Genomic DNA, 11,077 nt, shown 5'->3' with positions numbered 1-11,077 from the left:
CCACCCCCCCCCAACAACAACAACAGAAATCCTTACCGGCTCAATGATGGCTGGTTCTCCCTTTTGCCCTTTCTCACCTCGGGGTCCTCCAATCTGGAAAAATGGGGAGAGAGAAAAGGAACAGAAAATCCACATGACACAAAACTTGTGCAAAACCATGGTTCTCCCCACAGCTAGGCACCTCTCCTCATGACCAGAAGGAAGATAGCAAGCTGAAATAGACCTCCCACCTCCATCCCTAGCCATGTACACACGAGCATGTTCAGGCAAAGAGGCACAGATGACCATAATGAGAGTCAGAGGGGCTACTTTAAAGAATGAAGCTCAGCCAGGCACAGTGGCACATGCCTTTAATCCCAGAACTTGGGAGGCAGAGGCACGTGGATCTGTGTGTGTGTGTGTGTGTCTCTAATTAGTTAATTAATTAATTAATAATTGAAATACATAGCAGCCCATGTCACTCTTGCCTCAGTTACCCTCAGACTTCTAGAAGTTCTGGCCCTTTCCCACCACCTAGATGCCATGAGATGCAGAGAGAAGCTGAGTCTCTTACCCCCTCAAAGATGGTGTCCTGGTTAGCAGGCATGCCTGGCCCTATCTCTGATGGAGAGACACTGGAGTCGGAGTCAGGGTCAAAGTACTGGTCATAGTAATTTTCCTCTATATTCTTGATGGTTTCCTCAGTGAACTCGCCACCCAGGTCATCCTTCCCTTCCCCTGGAGATGAAGCTGGCTGCAGATTAAGGGTGAGAAGTGGCAGGGTCACTCAGGGAGGCCGGCCACAAGCAGGCTCTGCCTGGAAGGCACTGAGCTCAGCATTTCCTGCATATAGCATCCAGTGGCCCACTACAGAACACCTACAGCTAAAGCCCATGGGGTATTCCATGAGGGAAGACCTGTGGCCCACAGCCTCTCTGCACACCTCCCAGCCACCAGACTACCCAAAACACTATAACAATCCAGGGGCAGGAAAGAACAGCAGTGTCCCTTAAAGCTGATTCCATCCCTGGGGAGATCTGCATTCAGTTGCCGGTTAAGAGTTTGCACACTGGAAACTGAGGTTCTTTCCAATAGTGAAGAACACAGTGGCCCTTGAGCTTTATTCTGGTAACATGAGTAACCACCAACAATGTTCATGGGTGGCACCCCAAAACTACAGTGTTATGTGAGCTACCCTGAGAGCAAGAATGCAGAGCCCACGGAGATAGTCTACCCATTTTTCAGGAGGAACTAAAATAAACTCAGAAAAGCCAATGGCTTCTAAACCACACTCGACAGTGCTACAGAGGACTCAGAAGCCAGAGGGTGGGGTGTGGGCAAGGAAGGCCACCCAAGGAGGTTGGTGCTTGGCAGTGACTCAGAGCCACATAGTCTTTGCCTCTTCTCCACCCCTGTCCATAGATCAATACAAACTGGAAGGAAGGCAATTACATTGGAGGTGTTGGAGGTAACGGTGGTGCTGGTGGGGACCTCAGCCCCTGAGTCAGGGTTCGTGGGCTGGTCAGGGTTCTCAACACCCTCGCCATAGCCAAAGTCTTCATATGGGGATGGAGTATAATAGTCGTCAGTGGGCACATAGTCATAGTCCCCAATCCCTAGACTGTCCTCCTTGCCAGCCGTGTCACTGGTCTCAGGCACTGTAGGGGCTTCGGGTGGGGGCTGGGTCTGCTCCTGTGGGCAGAGGGTAGAAAGAGACAGTCAGGGTACCTGGACCCAGGATTTCCCAAGCTCCCATGCCAGCATCCTTCTAGTACACAATGAACAGCAAAGTGTGGGCATGGAGTTCAGCCAAGGCCCTCCATTCCTGGAAGGCAGAGAAAATGAGAGAGGCCGCCATTGTGTGGGCAAGAGGTACCAAGATGCCATGAATTGATTGAGGACCATGTAAAGACACACCAGGAAATGACCAAAGACAGCTTAAGCTTCCATGTGTGTGTTTGAGGATGGGGTGGCATCTCACCCTGTAGCCCAGGCTGGCCTAGAACTCATGCTTACTTCATGAGTTCCTACTCCCTACTTCATCTTCCCAAGGGACAGAATTATAGCTATGTGCCACAATGTCCATAGCTTCTGGATCTCAACCCTGTGGCCTGGAGGAACCAGAAACCTCCCTAGCCCAGCCCAGTCCAGATCAGACCTCGGGAACCTCCGTGGTTTCTCTGGCAGCTTCCACTGGCTTCTGCGTGGGGGCAGGCTCCTTTCCCAGGTCATCAGGGTCTTCATAATATGGATACTCATAGTAATAGGTCTCACCCTCTCCTTCTGGGTACTGAAGTCAACGGCGCCCATACAGAGAAGGAGACAAATGTATTACCAGAGCCATCTGTCAACCACCTTGCCCCAGCTTGGGTGGAAAAGCAGATGCCATAAGGCACTGTCAAGTCCCAGGGGTCCTCTACCTGCGAGGCTGAACAAGCCCCAGAAGCCTAGCATGGGAATGGATGACCCCACACAGTCCTAAGAGACGTCGGCAAAAGCTGAGCCCTCAAAGTGGTTACATGTGACCCACAAAAATCAAACCCAGACCAGCAAAGTTGACCTTTAGCCCCAAAACATGAGTACCCAGTGAGAGGGAGCTCACAGTCACTAGCAGGCACTCTGTCCTCAAATACAAGCCAGGGACCTCGTGGTTGCTAGAGGAGGGCACAGGGGATGAGGAGAGTGACCCAGCAGAGTAGGAAATGAGGAGAGAAACAAAGAGGACAGACATGGCTGCCCTTCAGAGTTACTGCTTTTCTGGGAGTCAAGGCCACTATCCACAGGCTGGGCTCTATTATAAAATTTCAGGTGCCCATGAGAGAATGGACCGAGCTCTAAAAAACAACTGAGGCTACAGCCTGAGGACAAAAGACACCTGTCTGTCTGCATTCATCTAAGGATGTGGAGAGCCAAGGGACACAGTTGTTGATGACACTCCCTTGAGAGATTTGGTGAAGGTATGTGTGGGTGGAGAGCTCCTCTGTGGTAAACTGCTTCTCCTACAGTTTGCTGAAAACTTGGTCCTGTGGCATCCAGAATGCTTTATAATCACAATTCTGCAGACTCTCTACCATCCTGGGGTTCTGCCTGTGCTGCCACCATGAACCCAGCCAGAGATGACTCACATATTCATCTGGGTTAGGGTCCTGTGATTGAGGTGTGTCAGGGACCGCAGTGTCACAGTCGGGGCTGTAGTGCTCACAGTAATCATAGGCAGCTCTGTGGTCGGAGACGAAGAGCAACTGTTGGATGTCACCCTGCAAAAAGACAAGAGCTCCTGAGCAAACAACTCAGATACTCATGGGGATCTGGGAACACAGGGGCCCAGCATGATGTCTTAGGCGAGAGAGAAGCCTAGAAGAGACCTTGAGAGGAGCTATCCTCAGGAGCACGCTTCTTCCCAGAAGATGCTACTCTGGAGAGCTACTTAAGCTAGTGGCCCACCCAGGGACTAACCCACTCATCTTCCCATCCATTTACTTGCCCACCTATGTGCTTATGTACCTTTCCATTCATCCAGTATCTAACTACCCATTATTTACCTTCCCACCCATCTATCCACTTACCTTTTCATCCATCCATCCATCCATCCACTGACCCACCCACCTATCTGCTCATCTACCCTTCAATTAATCAACCCTCCACTCATCCATGCTTTTGTCCACCTATCCATTTATCCATCTTTTCATCTAGTCAGCAGTCAGCCAGCCAGGCAGCTACTAACCCACCCATCAACTTATCTATCCTTCTACCCACCAATTCACTCAACTTTCCATCTATCATCCATCCATCCATCATCCATCCATCCATCATAGTGCATCCATCCATCTACCAAACACCTCTTGCACATTTGTTAGCTTGGTGCTCACAGTTACTGCAGCTATCAAGCATAAATGCATCTGCCTTAGGTTCAGGAGGGCATGTCCCTGTCACCATCAGTCTCCAGTATTGAGGGGTATTTCTTTAAGATGCAATACTTGCTTTTTTTATTGAGTTAAACATGAGATTACCATATGATCCAGCAGTTCCAAACCTGGAAACTAGAACAAACACTGGAAAAAATTTCCCCAAGTGAAAAGGGGAACTCGAGCCAATACACCCATGTACACACTATATATATACATACATACACACATGCACACACACATAAACATAATACAAATAAATATATATACATACATACACACATACATATACATATACACTCATATACATACACATATGCATAAATACATACATGCACACACATATATACATACATACACATGATATATATATACACACACACATATACATACGTACACATATATACATATGCACACACATACACACACACACACATGTGCACACACACACGTTCATAGCAGTATTGTCAATAGCCCCAGAGTAGTAGCACCTTGTATCCATCCAAAGATGACAGGTAAGTGGAATGCAATGATGAATGCCACAGGTACAAGTCATAGCCCAGATGACCCCACAAAGCTGAATCTAGAACTTTCCAGCCACTCAGGAGACACCTGCTCACGGAGCAGCTGAGCTCACAGAACCATGTATTACACTTTTTCCTCATCAAGATATGCAGACGATGAAAAGCCCGCAGGGACCATGAGCACAATGAGTACACATCCTCCTCACAAGACCAAAAGCCAGCTTCAGACAGGGGCTGGGTCCTCCCAGACCATCAGACTTTTCTGGTGACAGTGACCAGGACTAAGAGTGTTTCCACTTACTGAGACAGGGTGACAGAGCTGCTCATGGCCTCCCACTGTGGCCATCACAGTATGCCTATCCACCCCCATTCTGCAGCCAAGGCAAGTAAGGCTCAGGGTGCAGCAGCAGGTGAGACAAGTCCTGTTAAGGTGTTCCACAAAGGTCCAGTGATTTCCTGATAGTAGGCTCAGGGCCGGGGCAGAAAGTACCAGAACATTCTAGCACTCTGAAGACCACAATGGAAATAGTACAGCAAACAAAGGTGACCCAGGGCTGTGCCAGGTGTGGAGTTCTCTGTACTTGGAGTCCATTCCCCCACAAGCACTATACTGTAATATATTACACTATACTGGAATAGAATATTAATATATTCTGGTTAAGGATAGGCTTAGTCTGAAACTTTCCAGCAATAAGCTACAGGGACAGGGCCTGCATGCTGTCTGGAAGACAGCATAGTCTCTCAGGTTTATTTTGGGAATTTTCTTCATCCCAGGCAGAATTGCTACCTCCCTGGTTTCCTCTGCATGGGCCGTATGCTCAACGGCATCTTTGTCTCTCCAGCTGGGCTCCATAGTCCTGATGGATCTGCAGTGCTGGGTCCCTGTGGCCATGACAAGTCACCCAAAGTGTGGAAGGAGAGGGACTCCCAGCTCATTTCAGTGATTGCTCTCCTCTTTGAAGACTTTGATAAGGGGATTGTGGGGTTCCTACCAAAGCAGAGCAGCTTGCAGTGTCTGCCTCTACCACCAGGTCAGAGCTGGAGGGGAGACGGGAATGTTCAGGAACCCCAACTTTTGGTGGCACAGGGGCAGAGAGTACTCCATATGTAGGCAGTCAGGTGTGGAAAACTAGCCAGCTCTTTGACTGTGTGGCCTGGAGCCTGAGATTTGCTTTCTCTCTGTGAAAACTGAGCACAAAATAAACAATATCCATGTCACATGATGCTGGGGAGGCCGTGGTCCTCCAGGCATAACCAAGGTGTCCAATAATAAACCTGGGTGTCGATGAGAGGTGAGTGCAAGAGACACATCCTCAGGGGACAGTAGGATATGGAACTGCAGGGAGCGGGGTCAGGAGAGGACTCAGGTAGGATGAAGAACAGAGAGAATTAGACACTTGAAATATGAGTGAGAATCAGACCACAGGGATCAGTAGCAAAGCCACAGGGCCAGAAGGAGGGGCTCAGAGGGAGTTAACAGTAAACAGTGAGTACCCGAAACAGGAAGGAAATATTAGGAACATTTCCATGATTACCATGACTGACACCCCCAGCTCTTCCTCGCCGATCTCCTTACCCAGCCATCCATCCATTCATCCATCTAGCCATGAATGCCCTCCATGCATTCACGCATACTATTCAGATATCCACCTCTCATCCATCCATTTATTAATGTCATCTATTCATCTATCTATCATCCTTGTATATCATTTGCCTATCCACCCACCCATGTCATCCATCCATCCATCCATCCATCCATCCATGTGTCCATCTGTTAACCTGTCCGTTCAAGAGCTATAACGCACCTCCTAAGTCCAGGTCACTGTGGCACACACTGCAGATGCAGCTCTGACACAGCACAGTTCCACAATGTTGCCCACATTCTGTAAGCACCGCAGATTTGCGTTGTGCTTTCCTGACAATGCCACATCCTTCCAAGACCATGTATCATTGAGCTTCTCTTGGGATCCTATTTTTGGCAAGATCTCAGGACTGCCTCTGGTCCTAAACCCACAGTTCTGCCATGCTCTCGGGATGCGGGGTGGGGTGGGGAAGAAGTGACCTTCTTGCACAATCCAGGAAGCCCTTTATCCCTGCTTTCCATTAGGTGGAGTGTGAACTTTTCTGAGATCTGGACCCCAGGCTAACCTGGAGGTTGGAGAGGCAGGAGGTCTAGATGTGGCCTCCTATCTACTGAGCCATGGCAGGACTTGATGGATGTGTTACCTGCAGTCACTGAGTATGGACCCATGATGGCATCCTAGGGCCTGAGAAGGAGGGTGTGGGTGTCTTGTGATCTATGATCCTTCACCACCCCCAGCTTCTATCTCTGAGATGAAACATGTCTAGAATTGGGTTAAAGTGGGAGTGAATGCTCACTGATAGATGGAAGAACAGTCCCAGAATACATCAGAGGCCACCCTCCCTGAACCCCAAGGCTGAGTTCCACAGCCCAGCCTCATTTGGAGTTTGAAAACCCCATGTAAGGACTGAGGAATTTGGAGTATCCTCAAGCAATCCTGAGTCTGTCTGCATGGCTGTGTAGGGTAGCCTCCAGTGTGGCCTACAGATGGTTCTCTCCTCCCTGTACCACCACAGCAGACTAGATCCTGACCCCTGACCTCTATGGAAAAGGAGGAGTGGACAGTTCTTCCTGAGGTCTGCCTAGTGACTGTCACATGAGGACCAGGAGAGACCACTGACCTCAGGGTACTCTGGCTCCCTTTCCATTTCTGACAAATTAAGGAAGAATGGATTCATTTGGCTTTCACTTCCAGGCCACAGGACATGATTGTGTAAGTGCAGGACAGGAATGTGAAGGTACACCTACTTGCTCTTCCATGAAGCATTACCTCCAAGAGAGAACTCACTCACAGCTAAAGTAGAACAGAATCCACAGAGAATGCTGCTTGCTGGCTCCCCCACAGGTACATGCTCAGCTACCTTGTTTCTCGGTGTAGCCCTGGCTGTCCTGGAACTCACTCTGTAGACCAGGCTGGCCTCAAACTCAGAGATCTTCCTGCTTCTGCCTCCCAAGTGCTGGGATTAAAGAGTGTACCCTTGCCCAGCTCAGCTAGCTCTCTTATATAGTCCAGGACAACATACCTAAAGAATAAAGCAACCCAACCTGGCTTAGACTCTATCAAATAATAATCAAGAACAAGCCTCACACACATGCTCATAGGCCAATCTGATCTGAGCAGTCTCTCAACTGAGGCTCCCTTCTCAGGTGACTTTAGGCTAAGTCAACCTGACAATTGAAACTAACATTGGATTACAGAGGTAATCCATGAGCCCAGTGCCCATGACCACCAGCCGACCCACCACACCTGACCCCACAGCAGACAAACTCCTATCCAGACTGCAGACAGAAAAGGGTTCTTCCCACCAGCAAGCAGGATAGCGGCTACTTTGTTTGGGCCTGCAAGAAGCAATACCCTAGTATTCCACACCACCTCTATGCCCTGGAGCCAGGCCCCTTCAATAAGATAAGAAAGACAGTTATGCAAGAGGCAGTTGGGGGAAAGGAGGTCTTTCTCACTCTTGACCCCTGGGAACAAGAGGAAGGATGGGTGAGCCTTCCTTTCTTAGCCTAGCCTTAGGCTTCAGCCCATAAGGGAATGTGGGGAACAGAGAAAAAATGCACAAAGCTGCCTGCTGCTGCTTGATGCTGTCTTCAGCCTGCGCTGCAGCAAATGGTGGCAAGGGGAATGGGGAGGTGAGGGGTTAGGGGAATGGGGGGAACAGGGGCCCCAATCATCCTCTCTCAGTATTTTACATAGTACCTTCCCCTACTGACATCCAGTCTAGATGCTTCCCTCCAATTCCTGTCACTCCTCCACACCTTCTCTGAGGCCAGCAGAGATGCCCACTGTCCTGGCTCCCTCCCTCCCATACTTGTCCCAGAGACCTGTGTTTTAAGCTCCCACAGATGAGAGCCTTGTGGCAGGATGGTGCATGAAAACCACATATCTTCATTAAGCAGCAGGATCTGTAGCTCAAATGTCATCCAATTCAAACAAAATGTTTTCTCTTTAAGCCCAGAGCTTGACACGTAAATAAACATTCTCCAAACACACTGAATGGGAGGAGGGGATGGTTTCTGAAGTGGTGTAGCACTGGGAGCCTTTGGGATCTAGCAGCTGGGACATTGGTGACCACTGCCTCTTACAGGCTCTGCCTCTGCAGGAACCCATGTCTAGTACATCTCTGCCATCCAGCATAGTAGTCCAGAGAGCAGGCCTGGAGTAAGGCACTCACTGCTGCTGAGTGTGGGTACACATCACATGACATCACATTCCAGGACTGGATAAAGGGCTCCAGGAACTGGCACAAAGCTCCATGTTCCTATATACCTACTCTGGAACCCAGGCTAAGCTGGCTTCAGCCCACCAACGTTCTTAGCCTGGATGTGGCTGGGCAAGGAGTCCCTGCCTTCTCAGTCCATCCATCCCCAAGTCCTACAGGGAGCTTGGTAAACGCTATTCCTGTCCTTGTTCAGGGGGACCCCAGCCCATCCAGCTTTTCTTCACTGCACGTGAGGAGAGGAGAGAAGGGCCTTGAATGCTCGGCACCCAGTAAGACTACCCAGAGACAAGGAGCTCTCTGCAGGGCAGGAGGACAAGATGCTATGACAGGAGCTCTACTCTGTACCTGTTTCTGCACCCCAGATGTATATGTCACAGTGTGGGGGTGGAAGGACAGGGTAAGGCTGCCATGACACCATCACAGACCCCTTCCAGACCTAGTGAGAAGTGAAGAAGCTGGACCAAGAGGAAGGCTGAAAACCCAGCAGGGCTCTGAGAAGACCCTACCTCCATCCTGGGCTACCTCTGACTGGGAGCTATCACATGGCCTCAGACTGGAGCAGGGGCTGATTTTTCAACCAATTTCTTGGAGTAGCTAACAGATGGCAACCAGACCTATGAGGGTGCTGGGGGTGGAATGTAGGGCATCTCTATCGGGGTGCAATGCAGAATGTAGAGCACTGTGCTAAGGCATGCCCAAGTCCCTGAAACCATTGCCAACCTGGTAAAAATGGAATGATGACTAGTTAGTAGAATGCTTGTCTAGCAAGCACAAAGAGCTGAGTTTAGTCCCCAGCACTGTATAACTAAGGCATGGTAGCTTATAGCTCAGCACTAGCAAGAGGTTTAGAAGTTCAAGGTTATCCTTGACTATATAGCAAATTAGAGGCCAGCCTGGAGTACAGGAGAACCTGTCTCAAATAGATAATTAGATAGATAGATAAATAGATAGATAGATAGATAGATAGATAGACAGATAGACAAACAGATAGATAGATCTACAATGGATGGAGGGCAGGCAGCGGTCTTGTACCCAAGAACACCAGTGTCCTGTCTAGAAATCCATATCTAAAGACTTTAGAAATCTCTGATGTGGTGGGTCTCAAGAGGCTGGGGTAGAGATGGATAGAACAAGTTCTGCCCCTGCAACTTCAAAGGCATCCCAGAGGGCTCCCAGGAGCTCAGGAATGCTTCTGGAGTGGATCTGATATATCTGGCCTCTCTCTGGGCCAAGAACATGTGAGAGTTTGGAGGCCAGGCACCCCACTGCAGGGAGCCCCAGCAGGGTGCAGCTATGCAGAACAATCTTGAGACCTTGTAGGATGTCCCCAGTGGCCTTGCTCCCCCGTGGACTGGCCAACTCTGCAGGAAGCTACAAGGACCCTTGTCAGAGGATCAGCCTCCTGGGGCTGTCCTGTTCACACCAGATGCAGCCTCAGCAGACTTCCTGGAAGCCGCCATCTGTGGCCTGGGCAGCAGAACCCTGGAAGCCCCAAGTGGATACAAACTACTTGTTAAAACCAAGTCCAAGGCTAGAGAGGTGGTTCAGCGCATTAAGAGAACGTATGGCTTTCACAGAGGATCTCGGTTCAATTTCTACCACATGGTGGCTCACAACCACCTGTATCTCTAGTTCCAGAAAATCCTACTCTTCTGGCCTCCATGGGCGCAAAGTGCACATACATGCGCAGGCAAAAGCATCCATACATATAAAATGAAATAAGTAAATCTTTAAAAATCAATGGCCAGAGTCTTATATTAAGAAAATCCTAACATAGCTTCATGGAAGAAAGTCAGGCTCCATGCACAGCTCTGAATTCTCACATCATGAAAGAGGGACAGATACAGGCTCTAAATATGCAGGGCTAGGGCTAGGGGGCTGGTAGCTGGCCTCGGGGCCACATCAGGGCCCAGTAGTACCCTGCAGAGATATAGGCAGGAACCCCAAGCTGGCCTTTTAACACCCTCTACACACCCACACACACCCCCACCCCACCCCCACACACACACTGCTCAAGACCACACAGGAAGGTCTCAGGCCTGCAATCCAGGACACTCCTGGCTTCTTGGCATAGGCAGTAAGTTGTAATTGTTCATGGGCAGCACCTGGAGACACAGGGTTGCTGTAAGTATGTCAGTGCCAGCTGCCGAGCTCTGGCTGCAGGTACCCATGAACAACTGGTTGAAATTTGGGGTTGGGCCATAGGTCTCCTCTAGAGAGCCAGGCTCTCTACCCCTGCATAGAGTCGCTGGCCATCAGCCTCTCACTGAGGCTCCTTTAATGTCATGTCTTATTGCTAAGTGCACAAGCACACATGCACACACACACACACACACACACACACACACACACACACACACG

General features: G+C 49.7%; 1 protein-coding gene across 2 annotated transcripts in view; it reads right to left on the bottom strand.

The window, feature by feature from the left end:
- The window catches only part of Col5a1 (collagen type V alpha 1 chain), a 155,088-nt gene that overhangs the window by 86,165 nt on the left and 57,846 nt on the right, over window positions 1-11,077 (bottom strand). For both annotated transcript variants that reach the window (XM_031369508.1, XM_031369507.1), the window contains exons 5-9: window positions 3,105-3,236; window positions 2,138-2,269; window positions 1,432-1,671; window positions 554-733; window positions 37-93 (exon numbers count right to left, since the gene is read on the bottom strand). In XM_031369508.1, the coding sequence (XP_031225368.1) occupies window positions 37-93; window positions 554-733; window positions 1,432-1,671; window positions 2,138-2,269; window positions 3,105-3,236 (741 nt within the window). The remainder of the gene's footprint in view (window positions 1-36; window positions 94-553; window positions 734-1,431; window positions 1,672-2,137; window positions 2,270-3,104; window positions 3,237-11,077) is intronic.

Source organism: Mastomys coucha, unplaced genomic scaffold (genome assembly GCF_008632895.1).
Source record: "Mastomys coucha isolate ucsf_1 unplaced genomic scaffold, UCSF_Mcou_1 pScaffold15, whole genome shotgun sequence".
Lineage (NCBI taxonomy): Eukaryota > Metazoa > Chordata > Mammalia > Rodentia > Muridae > Mastomys > Mastomys coucha.
The sequence above is the reverse complement of the archived record's forward strand: the minus strand, read 5'-3'. Positions and strand labels throughout refer to the sequence as shown.